The sequence below is a fragment of the Dipodomys spectabilis genome, unplaced genomic scaffold, assembly GCF_019054845.1.
Source record: "Dipodomys spectabilis isolate Male_0828 unplaced genomic scaffold, ASM1905484v1 ptg000054l, whole genome shotgun sequence".
In the NCBI taxonomy this organism is placed as follows: Eukaryota; Metazoa; Chordata; class Mammalia; order Rodentia; family Heteromyidae; genus Dipodomys; species Dipodomys spectabilis.
In genome coordinates this window covers 43,436,285-43,460,835 of record NW_024870731.1, presented here as the reverse complement: position 1 = coordinate 43,460,835, position 24,551 = coordinate 43,436,285, and the positions used below count along the sequence as shown (strand labels likewise).

The window sequence follows — 24,551 nt, the reverse complement described above, 5'->3', positions numbered from 1 at the left end:
AGGGGGAAGGAGGGGGAGGGGGGGCGGCCAGGAGGGGGAGGGGGGGAGGGGCAGAGGAGGGGGAGGGGGAGGGGGAAGGAGGGGGAGGGGGGAGGGGGCAGGGAAGGGGAGGGGGAGGGGGGAGGGAGGGGGGGGAGGGGAAGGGGGCAGGGAAGGGGGGAGGGGGGGGAGGGGGAGGAGGGGAGGGGGAGGGGGGGAGGGGGAAGGAGGGGGAGGGGGAGGTGAGGGAGGGAGGGGGGAGGGGGCAGGGGAAGGGAAGGGGAGGGGAGGGGGGAGGGGGTGGGGGGAGGGGGAGGGAGGGGAGGGGGGGAGGGGTGGGGGGGAGGGGAGGGAGGGGAGGGGAGGGGGGAGGGGAAGGGGGCAGGGAAGGGGAGGGGGGAGGGGGAGGGAGGGGAGGGGGGAGGGGGGGGAGGGGGGGAAGGAGGGGGAGGGGGAGGTGAGGGAGGGAGGGGGAGGGGGCAGGGGAAGGGAAGGGGAGGGGAGGGGGAGGGGGTGGGGGGGGAGGGGGGAGGGAGGGAGGGGAGGGGAGGGGAGGGGGAGGGGGAGGGCGGGGAGGGGAGGGGAGGGGAGGGGAGGGGGAGGGAGGGGAGGGGAGGGGGAGGGGAGGGGAGGGGGAGGGGAGGGGGAGGGAGGGGAGGGGGAGGGGAGGGGAGGGGGAGGGGTGGGGGAGGGGAAGGGGAAGGGGGAGGGGAGGGGGAGGGGAGGGGAGGGGAGGGGAGGGGAAGGGGGAGGGAGGGGAGGGGAGGGAGGGGAGGGGAGGGGAGGGGGAGGGAGGGGGAGGGGAGGGGAGGGGGAGGGGGAGGGGAGGGGAGGGGAGGGGAGGGGGGGGAGGGGAGGGGAGGGGGAGGGGAGGGGGAGGGGAGGGGGAGGGGGGAGGGGAGGGGAGGGGAGGGGAGGGGGAGGGGGGAGGGAGGGGAGGGAGGGGAGGGGGAGGGGAGGGGTGGGGGAGGGGGAGGGGGAGGGGAGGGGAGGGGAGGGGAGGGGAGGGGAGGGGGGAGGGGAGGGGAGGGGAGGGGGAGGGGAGGGGAGGGGGGGGAGGGGAGGGGGAGCGGGGAGGGGAGGGAGGGGAGGGGAGGGGAGGGGAGGGGGGAGGGAGGGGGAGCGGCCGGGAGGGGAGGGGAGGGGAGGGGAGGGGGAGGGAGGGGAGGGGGAGGGGAGGGGAGGGGGAGGGGAGGGGGAGGGGGAGGGGGGAGGGGAGGGGGAGGGGAGGGGAGGGGAGGGGGAGGGGGAGGGAGGGGGAGGGGAGGGGAGGGGAGGGGGGGAGGGGAGGGGAGGAGCGGGGAGGGAGGGGGAGGGGAGGGGGGAGGGAGGGGAGGGGAGGGGAGGGGAGGGGGAGGGGAGGGGAGGGGAGGGGGGGAGGGGAGGGGAGGGGGAGGGGAGGGGGAGGGAGGGGAGGGGAGGGGAGGGGGGAGGGGAGGGGAGGGGGAGGGGAGGGGGGGGAGGGGAGGGGGAGGGGAGGGGGAGGGGAGGGGGAGGGGGAGGGGAGGGGAGGGGAGGGGAGGGGAGGGGAGGGGAGGGGGAGGGGGAGGGGAGGGGGAGGGGAGGGGAGGGGAGGGGAGGGGAGGGGAGGGGAGGGGGAGGGGAGGGGGAGGGGAGGGGGAGGGGAGGGGAGGGGAGGGGGAGGGGGGGGAGGGGAGGGGAGGGAGGGGGAGGGGGAGGGAGGGGGGAGGGGGAGGGGGAGGGGAGGGGAAGGGGGGGGAGGGGAGGGGAGGGGAGGGGAGGGGAGGGAGGGAGGGGAGGGGGAGGGGAGGGGAGGGGGAGGGGAGGGGAGGGGAGGGGAGGGAGGGAGGGGAGGGGAGGGGAGGGGGGAGGGGAGGGGAGAGGGGAGAGGGGAGGGGAGGGGGAGGGGGAGGGGGAGGGGAGGGGAGGGGAGGGAGGGAGGGGGAGGGGAGGGAGGCGCGGGAGGGGAGGAGGCGCCCGGGCCCGGGGACGCGGCGGGAGGGGAGGGCGGCCGGCCGCGCCAGGGGCCCGCCGCCGGTCACCCAGCGCGGAAGGACGACGCCCCCCGCGGCGCCCAGAGCCCGGCTGCGGCGCACAGGCGCACAGCGAGGAGCGGGGAAGCACCCAGAGAAAGGTTTACTTTGGCTCGGGCTCCAGCGCGGCTCCGCGGACCGGCCTTGGCTCTGTGGCGGGCCTGCGCCTCAGCCTGGGAGCGGACCAACATGGCGCCCGGAAGCGGAAGTGGAAGACAGCTGTGGGGCGGCCCTGACGGCTCCATCCCCCCCCCCCCGGGCACGCCCCCCGTGACCTCACTTCCTCCACAAGCCCCCACCTCTTAAAGGTCCCTCCACCTCCCAGAGATGGGCAGAGGTTGGTTTAGAGGTTCAGCCACTCCGGGGCTCTGTGGCGCCCAGACGGTCGTGAGAGAGCCGGGCCTGGGTTCTGGCCTAGACGGCCGAGAAACTCTGACGAGGGCCTTGAGAAAGATGTTCCTCCCGGGGAAGTGACGGGGGCGGCGGAGTCAGAGGCTAGAGCGCTCCCCCACATGCCCAGACCCCGTGAGCAGCGCCACACGGAGCACTAAAGCAGGAAACAGGCGCCTCGTTGCCTCGTGATGGCACCTGCCGCCCAGCTCTGCCAGCTCAGGGGCAGTGAGGGCGCGTGCATGCGCGTGCGTGGGAGCGCACACAGGCGTGCGGGCCTGGTGTGGAGGGGGTCGGGGACCTGGCCGCGCAGGGGAGCACAGGGGGACGGGTCTGGCTGGGCCCAGGCCACAGTCAGGACTTCAGAGTCTGCATTCTCGTTGCTCAGATCTGTGTGGTGCGTGTGTGTGCAGCATTCACATATGTGACTCAGGTTCAGCCTCTCAATGTTTTGGCTCACTCCCCCCCCCACACACACACACCACACACCACTTTGTTTAAAGCTAACTTGCAGACTTCATGACTCCTACTCCTAAATATTGATTATATGTCTCCTAAGAGCAAGGATGTTCCTCTATATAAATACATTACCATTATTACCAGGGAAAATTAAATTAAAATCTTTCCCTAATACCCAATCCATATTCAAATTACCCTCCAAATGTTTACACATCCTTGGGCTGCTCAGCCTCCTTGCCTCTTCCTTTCTTCCATCTCTGAAACCAGAATCTAATAAAAGTGCACATTGAGTGCTTGATTGCCACATTCATCTTAAACCCTTTCAACTTAGAATCTATTTAAAAGATTGGCTTTTTAAGCTCAGTTGTTTCATTGTGGCATTTCCACACATGTATACAATGTATCCTGATCAACCTTTTACTCTGTAACTCTACCCTCCTCAAAACAATTTTAAAAGGTTTCATTGTTTCACTTATTTACTTTATTGTTTGTGTCAGTCCTAGGGCTGGACCCTGAGCTTTTGTGCTCAAGGCTAGAGCTGTCTACCAATTGAGCCATGGCTCCATTTCCACCATTTTAGTGGTTAGAGGACTTTCCTGCCCAGGCTGGCTTCTAATACAATCCTCAGGTCTCAGCCTCCTGAGCTAGGATTACATGTGTGAGGCACTAGTGCTGTCTCATTGTTTTATTTTATTTTATTTCTTTGTCAGTAGTGTAGCTTGAACTCAGGGCCTGGGCACTGTCCATGAGCTCTTTTTGCTCAAGACTAGCGCTCTGCCACTTTGAGCCACAGCTCCACTTCCCATTTTTGAGTAGTTAATTGAAGAGTCTTATGGGAACTTTTCTGCCTGGGCTGGCTTCAAACCACGATCCTCAGATCTCAGCCTCCCGAACTAGGATTACAGGTGTGAGCCACTGGCACATGACATATTGTTTTATTTTTATACTTGCAAATAAGCCACTTGAATTCACCTCTTCATTACCCTTCCCAAAAAAGGAACTTTAGGTCTCCCATGTATTTCCTCCAACACTGACTCTTGGGAAAATTTATTTTATTTTATTAATTGGGTTGTTCAAATGTAGAGTATTGCTTTCTTTCATTTTTGAACTCTGACCCCTATACTCTTATTCAGCTACACACACACACACACACACACACACACACGCACACACGCACCTGAACATGCACATACCTGGGCACTTATAGGCACAGTTCTCCACTACTTGAGCCACACCTCCACTCCCATTTCAGACTTTTTGCTGGTTAATTATTGATGAGTCTCCAGAATCCCCCACCTTTCAAACCAGAAATGTGACTCTCCACCTGCTGAGTAGCTAGGGTTACGGGTGTGAGCCACCTTGCGTGTGTCTGTCCACTACAACTGAGATGGCAGAAATCCACCTGACACTTGTACCTTTCTTTAATCCTCCCAGCACACTCTAGAAGCAGCTGCTCTCCAACCTCATTTTACAGGTGGGGAAGTGGAGAACCACAGAGAAGGAATGAGTTAGATATCTTGGCTCTTCTCACCCCAAATTCTCTATAAGTAGAAAACCTGCAGGGGCAGGACTGGTCAAATATCCTGGGTATCCAGGTAGGATGGGACTGAGAGAGGCAGTAAGAGGGCAGACAGCAGGTGGGACTGGATGGTACTTGGAGAGTGGAGGAGACTTCAGGAGAAGCTTGAACTCAGGGCCTGGGTGCTGTCCCTGAGCTTTGGTGCCCAAAGCTGGTGCTCTACCACTTGAGCCACAGCTCTACTTCCAGCTTTTTGTGTGGTTAATTGGAGACAAGAGACTCCCAAATTTTCCTGCCTGGGCTACTTTAGATGATCTTCAGATCTTGGCCTCTTGAGTTGCTGTGATGATTATGGGCATGAGCCACTGGTGCCCAGCTTCAAGCTTGCTGTGATGATCACGGGCATGAGCCACTGGTGCCCAGCTTCAAGCTTGCTGCCCTTTCCTGTCAGTACGGGCACACTTCCTTTGGCCGTGTGCGGGTGGATGAGATGGAATGCATAGGCCTGAAGGCTGGCGTTCAGTGTCCTGGTGGGATGTTTGGGTGTGGAGACAGAGGGCTCCAGCTTCTCAAGGTCACTCTGATGCATCTGGAGGGCCAGTCTTGAGGCTCAGCCCACTGGCCTCCCTCCATCCCACATCGGGTGTGGAGGTGCTGATGTAGAGGTATAGGGAGGACCAGACCAGGAGCAGTCAAGCAAAATGCACCCAGGCTAGACTGGTTGACAGAGCTCAGCCTCCTGTAAGGATGAGCCATGCGCTTGGGGGTAGATGTGGCAATGACATGAACCCTGCAGGGAATCGAATCCTTTCCTGGGCTGGTGGGAAGGTTTGCAGTGGGTGCTGGGCAGTCCAGCTACAGGAGATTGTAGAGAACTTGAGGGATTCCATCATTTGGAAGACAATAGGGAACTACTGATGATCGCTTAGAGGAGAGACATGGTTAGGTGGATTTTCCCCAAATGGCGGCATGAGGCTGGGGAGTCGCCAGCCTGGCCTATGTCAGGATTTAGAGTCTTGGGCCCACCCTTTGTAAGAGTGTCTCCGTGTCCCATGGTGGCGGGCGCTGAGTTTGGAGCTGACCACACCCTAGGGTTGTTCAGGATCCAGAGAGGAGCAGAAATAGAGACAGCAGTTCAAAGAAAAGGACCTTGCAGTAGGCTGTGCCAACCCTGGGTCACACTCTAAGGCCATGTTCCTGTAGACAGGCACCCTGGCCTTGCCAGCTAGACCCAGGTGGGCAGGGGTCCAATCTTGCTTGTGTCCACTCCTGCCCAGGTTCTGTCACGAGGGTGGTGGCTTTATTTCCTGTTGGCAAGGCCTGGAAGCTAATCTCACCTACCTGCCTCGTTGAGCAATTGTGAGGATCAAGTGACTTGAAAGCAAATAAAGAGCTAAGAATGAGGCTGGCCCCTGAAGTGCTTGGGGCATTCCTGCTGCCAGTCGCCTTTCCCTGCCTGCCTGCCTGCCTGCTCCCGCTCTCCAGCCATCCATATTTCCTTCTTCCCTTCTAAACAGCAGGCCTCCACCTGCTCAGGTGTGTTTTATAAAGACAAACCAGCTGACGCACAGAGCTCCCTGAGTGTCTGCTGGTTAGGAGGGGTCATCTCACCCCAGCCAGGGCTCGAGAATCCACGGCAGTGCATGCTCCTCCCTCCTCCTCTCCCATGGACCTCAGCGTATAGTGACAAGCTTTTTTTAAAAAAAAAAAAGCCTTGCTATGTAGCCCAAGATGGCTTCAAACTTGAGATGCTCCTGTCTCAGCCTCCTGAAACCGTTGGGTTTACAGGTGTGTGCCACCACTGCTGGCAACCAAATTGTTCTTGAGGTCTGAGGGGTGAGGTTGGTGGTCCACTTGGTGCTAGAATAGCTAAATCCACAGTGATTCATGGAATATGAGCTGAATAAACCCCCTAGGTAATTCCACAGAGTTCAGATTTTTGACAATACATGTGCTTCTGTTTCTAAATTTTATTTATTTATTTCTGGTGTTAAGAGATCAAACCCAGGTCACATGTATAAATTAGTGAGATATATATATGAATTAATTTTTCATTGCTGGGAATGAAATACCCAGGCCCTTAGGCTTGCTGGGAAGATATTCTACCATGGAGCTATATACTCCCAGATTCTAAACTAGTATTTTTAAATTTTAATTTTGAAAATACTTTAAGGATCCTGAGTCTATAGATTGCTCAGCATGCCTGAGGTATTTCATCTCCAGCACTGGAGAATGATGATGATGATGATGATCATCATCATCATCATCACCATGAGAGGGAAGAGAAGGAGATGAAGGAGGACAAGGAGGAGGAGAAGGAAAGAAATGCATTTAGCCCCCTCCTTCACAGTGCAGGGATGGAGCCCTGGGTCTGCGTGTGCCAGCCACAGCCATAGAAATTATTTCGGTGCATTTGATCAGGCAGTCTATTTCCTGCTGTTACTACATTGTTGAAGCAAAAGGGCCGCTGATAGTGGAATCTGCGGTCCCACCCCTCCAAACTTTCACTCCCATCTCCCAGTTCTCCTGGAACTCCATGGAGCCAAGTCTGTCAATCCCAAGGAGCCACAGCTCAGAGGGAAATGCCAGCACTGCCCGAGTGGTGCCCGTAGTCCTCGCCACCTGGACAGCACTGAGGGACCGCCTGGCCCCCGGCATCCTTCCCAAAGGACTCATCTGAGCACAGCGCCCACACTTCTGTCAGGTCTTCCAGGGGGGACTCTTCATGTAGCTATGTGAAGAGCGTCAGACCCCGAAAGATATGCTGACATCTCTCCCGCCACCTGTGCTGGCAACTTAATTTGGAAATAGCCTATTGGAAGCTGTAATGGAGTTCAGGTGACGGGTTCTGGGTGGGCCCGAACCCAGCAGGACTGGGGGCCTGATAGGAGGGAAATATGGATGGAGAGAGGTACTGAGTTTGGACAGGTGATGACAGAGACACACGGGAAGATGCCACCTGAGGCTGGAGGCAGGGAGGAGGGGTCCTGCTGTGAGCCAAAGTGCTGGAAGGGAGACACAGGAAGGACTGGCCAGAGCCTTGGAGGGCGCCAGGGCCTTGACTTAGGCCTTGCAGCCCACAGCACCCTGGGAGGGGATAAGTCACTGTTATTTGATGCCTCCCAGTTTGTCAGGAAACTAATACTCCTCCTAAATTCTCATTTAATTTTCTTCCAGACACACTCAGTTTTCCACAACTTGCACATGGTTTGCTAAAAAAGTAAAACTTCCATTACAGCTATAAATAGAAGTCCACGATCCTTTCCATAAATAGATGGAGTCTTAAAAGTGAAGACAATGAAAGCCAGCCAGCTTAGCGGGGTGCAATTGCTTGGTGGCTCTGTTTGGGGGGCACCTTTGTTAAAAAAAAAAAAAAGTAGGTGAGGATGGGGGTTGTCTGAGATAGAGTGCTTATATTGAGCAAGTGAGAGGCCCTGAGCTGCATCTCCATCACTAACAAAGAGAGAGAGGAGAGAGGGAGGGAGGAAGGGAGGGAGGGAGGGAGGGAAAGGGGAAGGAAGGAAAGAAGGAAGGAAGGAATAAGAGAAATTAACAAGTAGTAATTGATATTGAAGACAAAAGCATAGCTTGCTGACATACCTTCTGACCAAAAAGAGAAAAACTTCCCTCTACCTGAAAATGTCTCATTTGTGGAAGTCTCCAGTGATAGGGGGAAAATCAGGCCCTGAAAGGCCCAGTAATTTACCCAGGGTCACACAGCAAGTCAGAGCAGGGTCTAAACTTGAATAGATCTCCTCTGTGCTTTCCAGGAAATCAGACTTGGTCCCATCCCAGGGTCCCAGGGTCCCAGAACTTGTGTGGAAGGCCCTGCAGTGAACCCAGGGACACAGAGCAGGGGTGATAAACTATGAAGGTCATGCATACAGACTTCCTGTCACAATCAGGCCTGGCCACAGCCAGGTAGACTGTAGAGTTATGCTCCAGACCTGAGAAATTTGGCTCACACAAAAGGCATAGGCAGGGCTGGGAAGGTGGTTCAGTGCTTGGGAAGGTGGCTCAGTGGTAGAGTGCTTGCCTTGCATGCATGAGGCCCTGGGTTCGATTCCCCAGCACCACATAAGCAAAAAGAAAAAAAGCTGGAAGTGGCGCTGTGGCTCAAGTGGTAGAGCACTAGCCTTGAGCTGAAGAGCTGAGGGACAGCGCCCAGGCCCAGAGTTCAAGCCCCACGACCGAACCCAAACAAAAAATAAAAAAACAAAAGGCATAGGCAAACTGAAGATCAGAAAAGGTTTGTTGTTGTTGTTGTGGCTTTTCTTTTTTTGTCGGTGGTGGGACTTGAACTCGGGGACTGTGCCCTGTCCCTGAGTTTTGTTGTTTTTTTTTTTTTGCTCAAGGCTCGTGCTCTACCACTTTCAAGCACAGAGCCAGTCCCAATTTACTGGTGGTTAATTGGAGATAAGAGCCTCACAGACTTTCTGCCTGGGCTGGCTTTGAACTGTGATCCTCAGATCTCACAATTACCAAGTGAACCACCAGAGCCCAGCTGTTTTTGTTTTTGTTTTTCTTTCTCAATGTACTTGGCCATGAGGAAAAATAGAGTAATGCTGGGAGCCATTCCACCTCCCTTCACACAAGAGCCCACACTAAGTGACAAAGGTCAGGCACCTTATCTCCAGAGCTGGACACCTCCCGCCCTTGTCTTGGCTGCAGAGGTCTCCTTGGGGTGTTTCAGACGGTCTGATGTCATCCCCAACTTTCCAGCAGTGGTGTGCAGAGGACCCCACATGCATGCAGTCAGGGTGGTGCAGAGCCTGAGCCTTTCAGGTGGGCAACAATAGCTGAAAAGCTGCTGGTAACATCGAAGCCAGAGACAGGTGCCTGCCCGGAGGCCAAGTCCTTGTTCTCTCAGGGCAGTCCACGCCACCCCGGTGCCAGTGGCACCTAGAAGCCATCAGCTCCTCTTCGCTTCCAGGACACCTCTGGGATCTGCTTGGTAACTATTTCTTTCCCCTCCCATCCTCCAAGATGGGACCCTGGCCCAGGTGAGGTGTCCGAGACATGACCTTCTCATTTGCCCATTGTACTGTTCCACCATCCTTTCTGGTCTTCCACTTTCTGGCTGTTTTGGTCATCTTGGCAGAAATCATCAGAAGGATACTAATATTTGCAGGCAGTCGCCTTGGGAGGCCCTGAGCTTCACATTGACCTTGGTCAGGGCTCTAGTTAGTGCCTCCCTCATAGGGGAGCTGAGGCTCAGTGTCAGGCCGAACCCTTGTCTAAAGTCCCAGCAGGTAAGGGGCAGAGCTTAGAATCCAACAGATGTCATTTTAGATTCAGAGCTTACACATCTGCCCCAATGGCTTGAAACTCCACGGGGAGGAGCCTTCTCAGCTTTGCTGTGTGTCCTAGGGCAAATCACTTACCCTTCCGGGGCCTGTTTCCATAGGGAAGTGGCCTTGGGGAATGGCTGGGGTCCCCTAGAGCTGAGGGAATTCTGAGACTCCAGGAGTGGACCTTGGCCCGGCCTGTGCAGGCTCAGAAGACCAATCCCAAGGCATCAGGGTCCAATTAGGCAGGTCTCTGATCAGGCCATAAGTGGGCACAAGCTGTCAAGGAGTTCGCCTCTGCAGCTTTGTTTATTGTCTGGAAGCTGGGAATATTTTGAATTGTTGTGCTACAGACAGGAGGGGGAGATAGACAAATAAAAGAAGGCAGCGGCTGAGAGGCCCCCAGCAAGAACGGGAGGAATTAGGCCAGCCTGGGTGCGTCAGGCATCGGGATGCTCTGGGCTCCCAGCTTGCCCCAGCCAAGCGGTTCCGGCTCTGACGGGACATTCACATTGCCTGAAAACAGTCAATTAAAAAAGCATTATGCACAATTAAATTAGTCTTTCTGAGTGGGGCACCTGGCATCAGGGTGGAACCCAGGGTCTGTGGAATGCATTCTACCACCAAGCTACCCCTCCCCAGCCCTGCTGATTCCCACTGATTGCAATGGAGAGCCTGGAGCAATGGTTCTCAGACTTGAGCTGTCTGGGAACTCCTGCAGGGCTTGGTAGATGGTTCCACACATCTCCCGCTCCGTCCCGTTTCTGATTCTCTCTCCTGTGCCCTGGTACGGAGGCCTAGGGTCCAGACACAGAGAATTCCTGTCCTGTAGTTGGAACCCTCCCCATCCCACCCCTGCTTGCCTGGAGTCTGCATGGAAACAGCAGCCCCAGTTGGAAGAGGATGTAGCTCAGTCCCTTGTCACTTGCAGGGAAACTGAGCCAGAGACTGGAGGGCCTCAGGGGAGTTAGTGTAGTGCTGACTGGTTTAGGGCTTGGATCCCTGTCTCCTTGGGAAGATGAGGAAAGAATCCTGGGTGTGGCTGAGCACACAGTCCTAAGGCTGGCCCTTTGCTCCCAGCCACACAAATGGTCGCTTTTGTGACCAGGCCTAGCATATGTAAGGCCTTGGTTCCATCCCCATCATTCCCACCCCCCTCCTCCTCCCACACACACAAAAAGACTACTTACATCACAGAGTCCAAGGTAAATGCTACATAGCATTTGTTATACTGCATCGTCTCCATAACTAATACACAGGCGATTCTTCTAGTACAGCACTTGCTTGGCAGGCTTGCTTGGCTGGTACTCTACCACTTGGGCCATGCCCCCAGCCTGGCTTTTTGCTGGTTAATTGGAAACTGAGTTCCAAGGACTTTTCTGCCTGGGCTGGCTTTAAACTTAGATCCTCCGAGCTCAGCCTTCTGAGTAGCTAGGTACAAGCACGAAACGCCCCTAGGTGCCAGGCTGGCAGCAATTCATTTTCTTTGTCTAACGTTTTCAGCCTGAGGTTGCTTGCATCAACCAGAGGACCAGGCACACAGGGAAATTCACTGATGTGAAGTGCTTAGCACTGGGAGTTTTGCAGATGTACTGTCTACTTGTCTCCCCAAGGGTCCGGAGCCTTCTGTTGAATGCCCCCTCCCCCAAGCCCCCGCCCCCAAGCTTGGAAGGCTGCAACCTATCACTTGCTTTACCTGACTTTCTAAGCGAATAGAACTGCAGGGGTGTGGCCTCTGGCATTTGGCTTTGTGATGGCGCCTCCAGTGTTTTGAAGACCCCTCCTGCTTTTATGCAGCCCCGGTGTCTTTTTCTTTCTCCAGCTGTAGTCCTTCCCCACGTCTGTCTTCGGGTGGGTACAGCCCCAGCTCTTTCCATTGGGGACGATTTTGAATGGCCTGGCCATCCACCTTGTATAAGTCTTTGTGTGGACGCATGCTTTCATTTTCAATACCTGAGTGTGGGGTTGCTGACCTTACAAGAAATGTCTAACCTGATCTGAAACAGAGCTGTTCCCCTACCCTCCCCCCCACCATGTTCCCAGCAGGGAGTGGATGTGGCAGGCTGGGGGCAGGGAGCCAAGGAAGAAGTAGGCCTCCGCGCTCACCTGGAAGGGAGCCTGTGGTGCCTGCCTGCTCCTGGGTGATCGTGGAACTTCAGAGTGGCTGCCTGGGGCATTATGAACTAAATGTGGTTGTGGGTCCCCTGTTGGAGATGTCTCTACCACTGACATCTTCCCAGTCTGGCTCTGGGGCAGAGAGGGAGAGAGGGGAGGAAGAAAGGGGAGGAAGGGAGAGAAGGAGAGGGAGAGGGAGAGGGATAGGGGAGAGGGGGAAGGGAATGGCCTCCAGGCCTTATCCCCCACAACCACATCCGGCAATGGTTTCTTGAGCTCTTCTGGGCTCCAGGCTGGTGCAGGGCACTGCCAAGGACCCTGCCTGCCTCCTGGCACTTTCCATCTGGGGCTGTAAGTCTGGCTGAGCCCCAGGCTGCAGGAGAGCAGCAAGCAATGTGCTCTGGGGAGGAAAGGGCCTAGAACTGGAAATGCTCAGGGGCTAGGTGTAGGGAGGGCTGTCGGGGGAGGGCTGGGGGGAGCTTGAGTGCCATGCGGTGGGCCATGTGCCAGAGACCTTGTTCAGAGCTTCCTAGGAGCCTCCACCCCGTTCTCCCGACAGGCTGCCGCAAGGGTCAGGGTGATGGTTAGTCTGGCTGTAGGAATCAGGACACTGAGGCCTAGAGCAGTCATATTATTTGTTCTGGGTCACACTGCTGGGGGAGAGATGAAGCTGGGATTTGTTCGCAGGATGGGGTGGGGGGTGAACAGGCAGCAAGGAGCAGCCTGAAGCTCTGATTGGCTCTGTGGACATTTGGTGTGGCCAGGAGAATGTGGACCCATCTCTCACCACCAAAGGTCCCCTGTCTCCTCAAGGATCCTTCCAGGAATGAAGTTGGGCGTTTCGAGGCTCTCCTCTGCAGGGCTGGTGCCAAGTGGCTTCCTGAGCTGGCCAGATGGGCCAGCATGTGCTATACCTCTGTTAGCATTGCAACATCGCTGTTGGTGTCCTGCTAGATGACACCAAGTCTTCCGACAGGGATGAGAGATCTTGTTGGGCTGATGTTATGATACGATTGAAAGCTGCTGCAAAATTTACTTTTCCAAGTCTCACTGGCTGTCCGTGAACGAGTGAGTGAGCAAGTATCTGCAGACTGGAGCCAGAAACTTGGCCATCACCTCCTACAAGGCCCCCAGGAGCGCTGCCAGCTCATCGATTTTCAGACTTCAAACAAGAAGAGCTAGTCCCAGTGGAATTGCAGCCTACTATTTGGCTTGTCCAGAGGAAGTTCTGCCTGGCTTTCCTTGAAGGTCTCTCCTAGTTGCCAGCCTTTGCATTTTCCTTGGTGCCACAGGCTCTTCCTGAACCTTCCAGCTCTCCCTGGCCGGGGTAGGGTGGGGGTGGGGGTGCAGCTGATCAGGGAACCCAGGGAACCCACATACCTACAGCAGGGGAACAGACCAAGGAAACTGCAGACAAATGGGAATGGGCCATTTACAGCCTTATTTTGCCCTTTTTTCCCCCCTCACGTAAAAACATCAGTCACCCAGAGTGTTTGTTTGCTTGTTTTTAAAGGGAGGATCTTCTTGTGTAACCCAGATGACCTTAAACTCATTATGAAGCTCAGGCTGGCCTTGAACTTGCCTGCTCCACTCTGTGTGTGTGTGTGTGTGTGTGTGTGTATCAGTCCTGAGTTTGAACTCAGGGTCAAGGCACTGTTCATGAGTTTCTTGTATTCCAAGCTATCACCACTTGTGTCTATACTTTTGGCTTTTCTGGTAAGTAATTGGAGGTAAGAATCTCACAAAATTTCCTGACCAGGCTGGCTTTGAATCTGGACTCTCAGATCTTAGCCTCCTGAGTAGCTAGGATTACAGATATGAGCCCTGGGACCTGGCCTTGGAGTAGTTGGTGACTCCCTTCCTGCCCTTTTATTTCCCACCCTTCCCTCCATTCTCTGTCTGTCTGTCTGAGTTCTTTGGTTCCTCTTTTTCTTTTGGTGCTGAGGTTGGAATGGGGACCCCACCCCCCCAGCCCCAGGCTGATTTTTCTCTGGTAATCAATGATATACTGAAGCTCCTGGATGGCCTGGGTTTGAACCCCAGCCCAGCTGCTCACCAAGGAATGACTGTTGGCAAGCAAGTCACTTAATTTCTCTGTGACTCCAGCTTCCCCTTTGTCAATGGGGACTGGGGTAGTGCTCACCTCCCGGAGCTGTTCCACTGGCCTGCACCAAGCTTATAGTTAAGTGGTACGTGAAGGTGTGTTAAAAAGCCAGGTGCCGGTGGCTCACTCCTGTCATCCTAGCTACTCAGGAGGCTGAGTCTGAGGATCACGGTTCAAAGCCAAACTGAGCAGGAAAGTCTGTGAGACTCTTATCTCCAATAAACCACCAGAAAACCAGAAGTGGTGTGGCTCAGGCAGTAAAGTGCTAACCTTGAGCTGAAGAACTCTGGGACAGCATCCAGGCCCAGAGTTCAAGCCCCACAACTGACAAAAATAAAAAAATAAAAATAAAAAGGTGTATTAAACAAAATAAAAACCAGGTGCAGTGGTGTAGAGCTTCAGGCCTGCAGCCCAGCCCCAGCCCAGCTCAGGGCAACTCATCTAAAAATACAGTGCATGCATAAATGCGAAAGGCTCTTGTGCCCACAGCATGCCAGGCTTGTGAATGACTGTTGGACTCTGCAGGGAGGGGCCAGAGCCTCCCCCCCCCCAACCCCTCGCAGTGGCCCTTGGCTTCCTCAAAGCCTTCTGGGTTCAAACCTCAGCCCTGGAGCCACTTCCTCCATTTGATGACCTGCCCCTTTGCCTTAGTCCAAGAGCTGTGTGGGCAATGGCACGGCACAGGTGTCTGGAGAATGTTCCTTTCTTTTGGTGAGACAGTGTCTTGCTGTGGAGCAGAACCTGTCCTGAAACTCCTATCTTCCTGTCTCTGCCTCCTGAGTGTGGGGTTACTGGTATGCCCAGCCCTACGCACTCCCGCAGCTCAGGGAGGAACCTCACACACACCGGGAGAAACAGCGACGTCGATGAGAGACTCAGCCTTCTTTTCTCCTTCAGCCTCAGCTTCCTCACTCTAAATGGGTGTGATCACACTGCACCAACAGGAGAAGCAAGCCGTCTGGCCGCTGGCCCTCTTGGTCCTAATGACCTGGCGCTCTGCTGGTGGCCCCTAGGTCAGCACCCACCGGGCGGCAGTGGCCCTGGTGTGTCTTGGCCGGTGTTTGGCTTTCCTATGGGCTTCTGGAGGGAGGTCAGGTTGAAGCCCCGAGCGGCGGGCCTCGGTGAGGGCACTAGCTGTGAAGAAGGGTCGCATCTGGAGTTCTGGCCGCGCTCCAGGCTGGCGGAGGCCTGGCCGGGTGCGGCTCGCGGCTCTCAGAGGTGGAAGCGTTCCTAGGCTGACACACACGGATGGAGCTGGCTGGGGAAGGGCTGAGCCGGAGACGGGCCAGCTGGGTTTCTGGAGGACCTCCTGGCGGAGGTGACCCATGCCCAGGCCCAGCCCGGATGCGCCTGTGGACGATGCTGAGGACCTGCTCCATCCGAGAAGGCAAGAAGAACGGCCCAAGCCCCATCCCCGTTTAAAAACAGTGCCATGGCACCTCCCAGGAACCGGGAGCCCCGGGCCCCGACGGTGCGAACCTGGGCTCTTCCCAGCAGCCCGACGATCGGCCACTGTGGTTACTCATTTTACAGATGGAGGAAGGCACAGAGAGACTGAGGAACTTGCCCCAAGTCACACAGCCAGGGTCAAGCCGGGCCGGGGCTGGCGCGTGTGCGCGCGCGTGTGCGCGTGTGTGATGGGGGTGCTTGGCTCTGGGGCCCCTTTCCCAGAGCAGGGAATCCAGGCCGGGAGACCGCGCGAGCACCGCAGTGCAGGGGGAGCAGCCCCGCCACAGCCCCAGGTGGGCAGGGGAGGGAGGGCGGGGTGTGGCGGTGGCCGTGGCCGGAGCTCGGGTCGGGGTCTCGGGCGCTGCCCGGCCGGCAGGAGGAGCCCGCGTCAGCCCCCTCCACCCCGCCTCCCCGGGGGCCCGGCCGCCCCGGCTCTGCCGCGAGGTGGGCGGCGCCACACGAGGCGCGCGCGCCGGGCCCGGCGAGCCCGGGCTCTTTGTGTGTCCGAGCCGGTGCGCGCGCGCGTGCGCGCATACGTGTGGCTGAGCGCGTGCGCGCGTGTGTGTGTGCGTGTGTGTGTGCGTGTGTGTGCGTGTGTGTGTGTGTGAGTGCTTCCCCGCGCCCGGGGGCGTGGCCGTCGCGCCCGGCCCCGCCCCCGCCGCCAGGCCCCGCCCCCGGCCCGCCCCCGGCCCGGCCGAGCTGGTATTTTTCCACCCAGCAGGATGGGTGATGCTGAGAGCCGCCTGCTCAGACAACAGACACGCGAGGTCAGGAAGAAGCCGCTTATAAATTACCGCTTCCTCCGCGCCGCCGCCGCCGCCGCCGCCGCCGCCAGCGCCGAGCTCCGGGCCGCGGCCGCGCCCCGCTGCCCGTGCCGAGCCCCGAGGACCGCGAGGACCGCGAGTCCCCGGGCGCCCCGAGGCCGCGCCGCGCCGCGCCGACAGCGAGGGCCAGCGCGGAGCGCAGCCCCCGCGGGCCGGACCCCGAGCGGGCGGGCAGCCCCCGGCCGGCCGATCCCGCCGCCGCCCCAGGTACCGAGCGCCGGCCCGGCCCGCGCGCCCCGCGCCCGGCCTCCCCCCGCCCGGGGTCGCCGTTCCCGGGGCGGGACCCGGCGTCATTGTTCCCGGCGGTGGAGGGGGCTCGGGCTCCCGGGGCTGCGGCAGGTGTGAGCGTGAGTGTGAGCGTGAGTGTGAGCGCCAGCCCCGCGGCGACCCGGGCGCGGCGTGCTCCGCGGCGTGCACACGTGCACACGTCCCGGGGCGCGCGCGGGGCTCGGGGGGCCCGGCGTGCACGGCTGCCGCACCTGAGCGGGCCGCCCGCCGCGGGGTCGCCGCGCCTCCCCGGCGCCGCGGCCGTGCGCCCCCCGCGCGCGCCCCGCGCCTCCCCGGCGCCGCGGCCGTGCGCCCCCCGCGCCTCCCTGGCGCGGGCCGCGGCGCCCGGGTCCGGGCCGTGGACAGCACGTGTCTCCCCGGGTCCCCGGCCCCCGGAGGCCGAGCGCCCAGGTGCCAGGGGCTGCACCTGGGACGGCGCCCCCGGTACCCGCAGGGCGGCGTGTGTGTGCGTGTGGCCGGCTGGCGGCCGTGCCAGCCCCGCGGGCCCGAGTCCGGGGACGCGGGGACCCCCGAGGGCCAGCCTGGGGGTGACGGGCGGTGGGCAGGGCCCGGGAGACGCGTCTTCCTGCGGGCTGCTCCCCTTCCTCGTTCGGGTTCCTCTTTGGGGCCGGCGCCCTGGTCTCCCCCCTCCGGCCCAGCCCCGGAGGGGATCGCGGGCTCCGCCTCCGGGAGCCCCGAGACGCAGCCCGGCCGCCCGGCCTCGGGTGCTCCGAGAGAGGCGTGTGCTGGGCACGGCCACCGGCCCGGCTATTTTGGTCCCCGCCGAGCCTCTGCCAGACCCTGGCCTCCCCCAGGGCCAGCCCGAGCCCCGGGAAGGCGCCGGGGCCGCTTCCTGCCGCGGGACGTACAGCGGCCCGCCGAGCTCCCCGGACGCTGATCCGGGGGCTCCTGGGGCCTCTGATGTGCGCGGCCGACACCGGAATCCGTGTGACCCGAGGTCTCCGCTGCAATTGAATTAGTCTCCGTGCGGTGGCTGCGAGGGAGGAGCTGGTCCCGAGTCTCCTAGCCAGAAGGAGTTTATTTTTATGAGCGAGCTGTGAGCGCTTAGCAACAGCCTCGTCCTCCACCGGGGACCCGTGCCGGGGTGCGGGGTGGCCCCAGGCCCGGGCCCGGGTTTAATCACGACGGTGTCGGGGGTGCGGGGCTAGAAGGGGCCTCCTACCACCTGCCGAGAATCCACAGAGCGGCAGGGCGGCCAGAGAGGTTCTTAGGCCTGGCTCAGCCTTCAGCTGACCTTGGGTATTAGTTCCCGGCCTCAGTCTCCCCATCTGTAAAATGGGTAAGGCGTCCTGGCGGCCCGTTGGGCTGGTACCCTTGGGGCCAGGAGCCAGGGGAGCTGAGTGCACCCTGTCTTCATGGTGACCTTGGGTGATTTCTCTTGGAGCCCCGGGCTGTCCGGGCAGAAGAGACACAGGACCAGCCTCCCGGCGACCTTGAGGGGTTGAGGGAGATGAGGCTGAATAAGCTTGCGGTAAGCTGTAAAGCCGGGTTGGGCTTCAGAGCTGCCGATTAGAGTGTCACGAGGTCCCAGGTCACAGTGGTATGTGGCAAGGGCCTCCGCGCAGCCCGAGCCTTTGTCCCCTGGGGACACCCTTGTACTGCCCGTGGCACACCCACAGCCTGCCTCCTGCCGAAGCCCCCTCCCCTGCCACTGCACCTCACCTCCTCTGCCCAGCCCATGCTGCCTGCACCACCCCTGCTTGGCAGGGCCTGGTCGCAGATGGACCGGTTGAGAGCCACCTAGAAGACGGCCCTGGATTGGACAGTGACAGGATTAGGCTTCAGAAAGCCTGCACTGCACATGGCCAGCCGTGAGTTTTGGCTCCATGGGGCTTCTGTCATGATTTCCCAGGGAGCTGAAGAGCCTCTGGGGGCCGGAGACGATGAGGGCCAAAGGTGAGGCTTGGGGTGAGTTAAAGGGATCCATTGGTGCCTCCGTTTTTGTTTTTTTTTCTGGGAGCTGTTCCTTAGTGGATGTCAGCCCCCTCGTCCCCCGTCCCCCCACCCTCCCCAGCTGGAGGAGCTACTGTGGGCTCTGGACTCCCTGTTTTCTACCCCCCCCCCTTGTCTGTCCATCAAGGAATTTGGGGACTGTGGTTCTCTGAGAGTTTCCAAAGGTCCCCAATGATAAGACACTTGGGAGTCACCGAGCACATTCCTGGGCACAGGAAAGAGCTGCGAAGTGAGCTACAGAGACAACCTGGCACGCTGCTGGCCACGGCCGGAGGCAGCCGGCGGATCCCCGCTGCGGCGGACGGACTTGAGCGGGGCGCAGGTTCTTCGGGTCTGCCCCTCACTTGTTGGTGTTTGCCCACCTTCCGAGCGCAGGCCGTTGGTTTTTTGCATTCATGGCTGTGGGTGGATCTGGAAAGACCCGGCATGGCTCAGGGGAAAAGGGAGGTCCATTTTTAATGTGCTGTACGCTGTTGGTTGATAAACATTGGCTCTGGTCAGGTTAGAGATACAGGATACATTGTTGGCTTTCCAGATGTTCACACCTCTCAGAGGGAGGAGCAGTTGCAGTGACCTTCACCATGCATGGTATCCTGAAGAAGACTGGAGGGGGGGGGAGGAGAGAGGGGGCAGAAGAATGTGCTTCAGCCTCTTAGTGGAGGTGACATCTGAGCTGCCTCCTCTCTCCTTGTAGAAACAGGGTGGACTGGCACTCGGGGTAGGGCGTAGCAGGTGCAAAGGCACAGTGGCACGGAAGAATCAAGCATTTTTTTTTTTTGTAGAACCTGTCCCCAGGGTCCCAACTGGAGAGAGGACCAGGAGCCAGGGTTGGATTTAGCAGGACCAGGTGGAAGGGCCTTGGGTGCTGGGCACATGGACTTTATCAGGAGGACAGCATAGAAAGAGGCTCTCGTGGGCTTTGGGGACAGCAGGGCAGAAGCCAGTCAAGCCTGAAGCCTAAGAGACTCCTGGTGGTGAGTGAGGAATGAGGTTCGGGTGCAAGAGGCAGGGGTGGTCAGGCCACAGTGGGGCCGCAGTTGGGCAGGGCACGGTGCTGTTTCTGTGCCAGTGAGTCTGGCCCCAAGCTCTTTGTGTAAACATGGGGTGAAGCCTGGACATGCTGCTTTAACAGGCACATGGGCCATTAACCTCCCTGGAGCATGCAGCCCAGGTGAGTTATGGACAGGCTGTGGGGTTCCCCTTTCCACCATGCCTGGGGCTGGTGCCAAGGCTGGGGGGCAGGGGCACGGGAGGCTTCCAAAAGCCAAACCGCTGTCCTCAACAGAACAAGGGGAGAATTATCTGGAGCAAGTTGTGGGGTGCCATGTGCCCTCCTGTCCAGGGTGGGGAACGTCTAGTCTGCAGGACACTCAAGGACCAAGCAGCCACTTGGTGCATGACAATAACAGGCAAGTATTCCTCTCCTCGGCAGCCAGTGGCCATCTGCCTGCATCGATCATTTTGTATGGTCCTCAACGATGTTACAAGTGTTTAAACGGTCCTTGGCAGGAACAGGGTGTCTCAGCTACTTGGGAGGCTTGAGGCTGGAGGAGGATTGATTGAGATTGATAGCTTGAGCCTAGGAATCAGAGACCGGCCTGCCCGACCTAGCAGGAGCCCATGCCCACAAAACAAACAAACGAAAACAATAAAAACCTGCCCAAACTGCCGGGTGCTGGAGTCTCCTGTCTGTAACCCAAGCTGTGCAAGAGGCTGAGATCTGAGGATATTGATTTGAAGCCTGACTGGACAGACCAATCTGAGAGACTTGTATTTCCAGTTAACCAGCAAAAAGCTAGAAGTGGAGCTGTGGCTCAAGTGGTAGAGCCCCAACAGATTACCAGGCCCAGCCAGGGCACCCAAAGTCAGAATGGTCACGAGGTGGAACGAGCTGGGTATCTCATCTGTATTTTAAGTTTTCTTCTCTGGTTATTTACTTATTTACTTCTTGCTGGTCATGGGACTTGAACTCAGGACTTAGGTGAGTTCTTTTGCTCAAGGCTAGCACTCTACCCTTTGAGCCACAGGACCACTTGCATTTTTTTGAGTGGATGATTGGAGATAATGGTCTGAGAGGGACTTTTCTGCCCAGGCTGGTTTGGAACCACATTCCTCAGCTCTCAGCCTTCTGAGTTGCTAGGATTCAGGTGTGAGCTACTAGTGTTTGGATATTTGTTTGTTTGTTTTGTTTACTTAGGACAGAGTCTCTCAGGCTGGGCTTAAACTTGTGAGCTCAAGTGATCCTCCCGTCTCAGCCTCTTCTGCATCACGAATATACTGGTTCCCTGAGATTTTTTTTCTTTTGTTCAAAAAAGCATTTTAAGTGACTCGGAGTATATCTTTGATCAGCAACCGAAGTAAAAATTAAGTCAAATTTAAATTGATGCCTAATACTCATGTATTGAAACGCAGAGGTTTCTAAACAGTTTAATGAATTTTCACAAATGTATATGCTATGCAGCCATCACCGATATCAGGCTAGGGAACCTTCCTACAGCCCCAAAAGAGTTGTCTTGTGTTCCTTCCCTCTCTCGCTCTCACTGGAGATTGAACCTAGAGTTTCACACCTGAGAGGCGAGTGCTCTCCCACTGAGCCACATCCACAGCCCTCTCCACCTCCTAAGATAACCGCTCTCGATTTCTGTCACCATGCGTGTGAACTCTGCATCTTGCACTACCCCTTGAGCCAGGCCCCCAGCCCTGCTTCGCGTCCTCCTGCCTGACATCTAGGCAGGATGGGGGCATGCACCAGCAGTTAGTAATTCCTCTCCTTGCGCAGCAGGGCTCCATCCTACAGACTTGGTCGCCTTCTTCTGTTTCCCTTTTTGAGATGTCAGTTACGCGATTACTTGCTCCTGGAAGAGCTAAGTGGAAGGATCCTGAGAAGCGGTTCATCTGTGAATAACTTTCATTTATAATGGCTCTGTTTTATTACTAGCTATGGCTGTTAGCGAGTTTGTAGATGAAGCTTTATCTAAAAGTGTACATATGGGAAAAACAACAGTGTCCATGGGGTTTGGTACTGTGTGGTGTCAGATGCCCCCTGGGGGTCTGTGGAAGGGGAACTCAGCCGCAGTTGGCCTGTGGATGTACAGTTTGGTTTTTCCCAGGGTGGAGTTTTGTGAACTAAGCTCCTGTGAATATTCGCATTTCATCTTTGTGAACCTATATTTTCATTTGTATAGGAAATGACTGGCTGGATCGTAAGGTAGATGTGCTGGCTTTATGAGAAACTGCCAAAGATTCCTTTTAAATCAAAGCAGAAATAACATACTTCAAGAAATACAAAATGGATAAAATAAAAAGTAGTACTTTCAGATCATTAAGAAAGCAAGTAGGATATAGGTGGAGGTGTGTGGCTAATTAACTGGCAGAACATATGATTGGCAAGAACATACATGCAAGGCCCTGGGTTCCCTCAAAAATAAACTTCACTGCAAATAAATAAATAAAGGCCCCTAAGGCTACACATTGCCCTTCACATGCAGCTTTGGCCACGCCCCTCAGGTGTCACAGATACTGAACACTTTTTACCACTTTCTGGATCCACTTTCATTTTATTTTCAGTTTCCTCTTTGAGCTTTGTTTGGGACTTGCTCAGTAAGCTTGCAGTGGTTTTGTTTTGCTTTGAACAAAAATAGCATCACAATGTTCTTGGTTCTGCCACTTGGTCTATTCAAACAACGGACGATTGTGGACCTAACGCACGCAGTCAGAACCCACAGGACTGCCAGCTCATTGTGCATAGCCAGCCTTGCATTCAGAAGCCTTTGACCTCTTCTGTCCCAGCTAGCCCACTAGCCCGGAGAATGAACCACCCCACCACCGATGACTTTGAACTTCCCCTGCTCATGGACAAAGGAACAGCCTGAGCCTGTCAGAGAGGGTTTTGTTGTTTTTGTTTTGCCAGTCCTGGAGCTTGAACTCAGGGCCTGGGCACTATCCCTGAGCCTTTCTGTGTTCAAGGCTAGCACTTTACCACTTGAGCCAAAGCACCACTTCTGGCCTTTTCTGTTTATATGGTACTGAGAAATCAAACCCAGGGCATCATGCATGCCAAGCAAGCACTCTACCACCGGCCATATTCCCACCCCCTAGAGAAGGTCTTATAATGATGTCCAGGCCAACCTTCAACAAACTCCTGGGCTCAAGTGATCCTCAGCCTCAGTATCCCGAATGGCTGGGGCTGCAGGCATGGTCTGCTGGCCACACTACAAGTGTTTATCGAGCAGCAATTTTATGGCAGGCATGGTGCCGGGGTAAAAGGGCAGCGATAAGTAGAAAAGTCCCTGTTAGCAGGTAGCTCAGTCCCACAGTATCACAGTGGGAGGGCGGGGAGCTCGGCCTGTGAAGCAAGGAGAAGATGTATATCAGGAAGTTAATGAGCAATCCTGGGTGGTTTGTACCGAGGACCAGCATACAGGAGCCTGTGGCAGGTGTTGCCGTGGGAGTTTGGACCTTGGGCTCACCCGCTCTCCCACCCTGTGGTGAGGATGCTGAGCTCTGAGTGAGAGCAATCACCAACATCTGAAGAGCCCTGATAGGCAGGTGCTGGTGGCTCACACCTGTCATCCCAGCTACTTAGGAGGCTGAGATCCGAGGATTGCCATTTAAAGCCAGCCCGGGAAAGTCCAAGAGTCTCTGATCTCCAATAAATTACCAAAAAAGTCGGAAGTGGAGCTGTGGCTCCAAAGGCAGAACACTATCCTTGAGCAAAAGCAGCTCAGAGACAGCATCCAGGCCCTGACGTAAGCCCAAGACTGCAAAGAAAAGGAGAGAGCCCTGTTCTTTTGTTTCTTCCTCTCCCTGCAGTGCTCATTCCCCCTTGTGTGTCTGGGGGGTGGGGTTGTGCTTCCCTGGACCCAAACCTGGGTCTTGCACATGTGGGGGGCACGTGCTCTACCGTGGAGCCTCACCCAAATTCTGCCTCAAAGTAGTGATGGTGGCTATACCCAGAGTCTCTGTTCCCCAGGTTGGCACGGCCGGGGGAAAAGGCATGCTAGCTAGGTTCAGTGTGACCCATCTGCCCGGAGACACCCCAGAATCCAGGATGGACCTCCTGGAAGGCTCAGAGATGCATGGAGCCTGGCCTGCAGTATGCAGCCCTGGCCCTGGCTTGGCTCAGGAGGACTGGGAGAGGGGCGGGCCTGGGCTCACTGGGCAGCTCCCTGCCTTCCTGAGCCTCCGCTTCCCCGTTAAATAGTGCCTCAGACCCCATCTCCGCACAGTCCCTGCCGTGCAGTTTGGAACGGAGGGCTGTGCCCTCCCCGCCCCTCATCCCCGGAGGACACCCGAGTCTGTGGCAGGGTGGATGTCAGCGCGGCCTCCTCCAGGTCCCCAGGACTGCCGCGGCCTCTACACTGTCCAGGAGCCTACCATGTTGCTCTCCTGCTCAGGAGCCTTCAGTGGCTCTCCGGGCTTGTGACACCAAGTCCGAACTCCTTAACCCGGTGTTGGGGGCTGCTCAGGATCTGGCGGTTGCGGTGCTTACCCTCACTGTCCACAGTTCCTGCTTCTCCTTGTGGCTCTCTCAGCCTGCCCATGCCTGTCCCTCAGCCCACAGCTTTCTCCCACAGCTCCTCGTCATTCTAGAAGCATCCTGCATCCCAGAACAGTGTCTGACCTATAGGAACCCCTCAAAGGACGTGAATTCGCCCTGCTGAGTTCCTGTAGCTTTTTCTCTGGCCACGGTCAGCTTACTTGTCCACCTGAGCACAGACATGTTGCCATCCACCTACTTGGTATGGTAGTACACACCTGTAACCCTAGGGAGGTGAAGGCATGAGGGTTGTAAGTTCAAGGTCAGCCTAGGCTACATAGTAAGGCACTTTTTGTTTTTTAAAAGATGCCATGTAGGGGCTGGGAAGTTGGCTCAGTGGTAGAGCGCTTGCCTTGCATGCCTGAGACCCTGGGTTTGATTCCTCAGCACCACATAAGCAAAAAGTAAAAAGCCGGAAGTAGCACTGTGGCTCAAGTGGTAGAGCACTAGCCTTGAGCTCAAGAGCTGCGGAACAGCGCTCAGGCCCAGAGTTCAGGCCCCACGACCTGACCCCCCCCCCCAAAAAAAGGTGCCATGTATATACATGAACCATAACAGGAGCCCTGACCACATCAAAGCCCCAGCTCAGGCCCTGTGATAGTCTGGATGTCGCTCCTGGCTTGCTGTGTGACCTAGGTGAATCTTTTCCC

At 57.2% G+C, this 24,551-nt stretch overlaps 2 protein-coding genes across 2 annotated transcripts in view; one reads left to right on the top strand and one right to left on the bottom strand.

Annotated features, from left to right (window-relative positions):
* Nucleotides 1-83: 83 nt before the first annotated feature.
* Nucleotides 84-2,164, bottom strand: LOC122108110 (basic proline-rich protein-like; the record flags this gene model as incomplete). Its single annotated transcript, XM_042680082.1, is given in 3 exon segments — nt 84-1,629; nt 1,631-2,025; nt 2,081-2,164. Coding segments are annotated over 3 exon segments (2,025 nt in total), but the record flags the coding sequence as incomplete, so codon positions are not given.
* Nucleotides 2,165-16,294: 14,130 nt separating this feature from the next.
* The window catches only part of Slc6a6 (solute carrier family 6 member 6), a 66,523-nt gene continuing 58,266 nt past the window's right edge, over nt 16,295-24,551 (top strand). The window contains exon 1 of the mRNA XM_042679635.1: nt 16,295-16,328. The gene's annotated coding sequence lies outside the window, so the exon portion shown is untranslated. The remainder of the gene's footprint in view (nt 16,329-24,551) is intronic.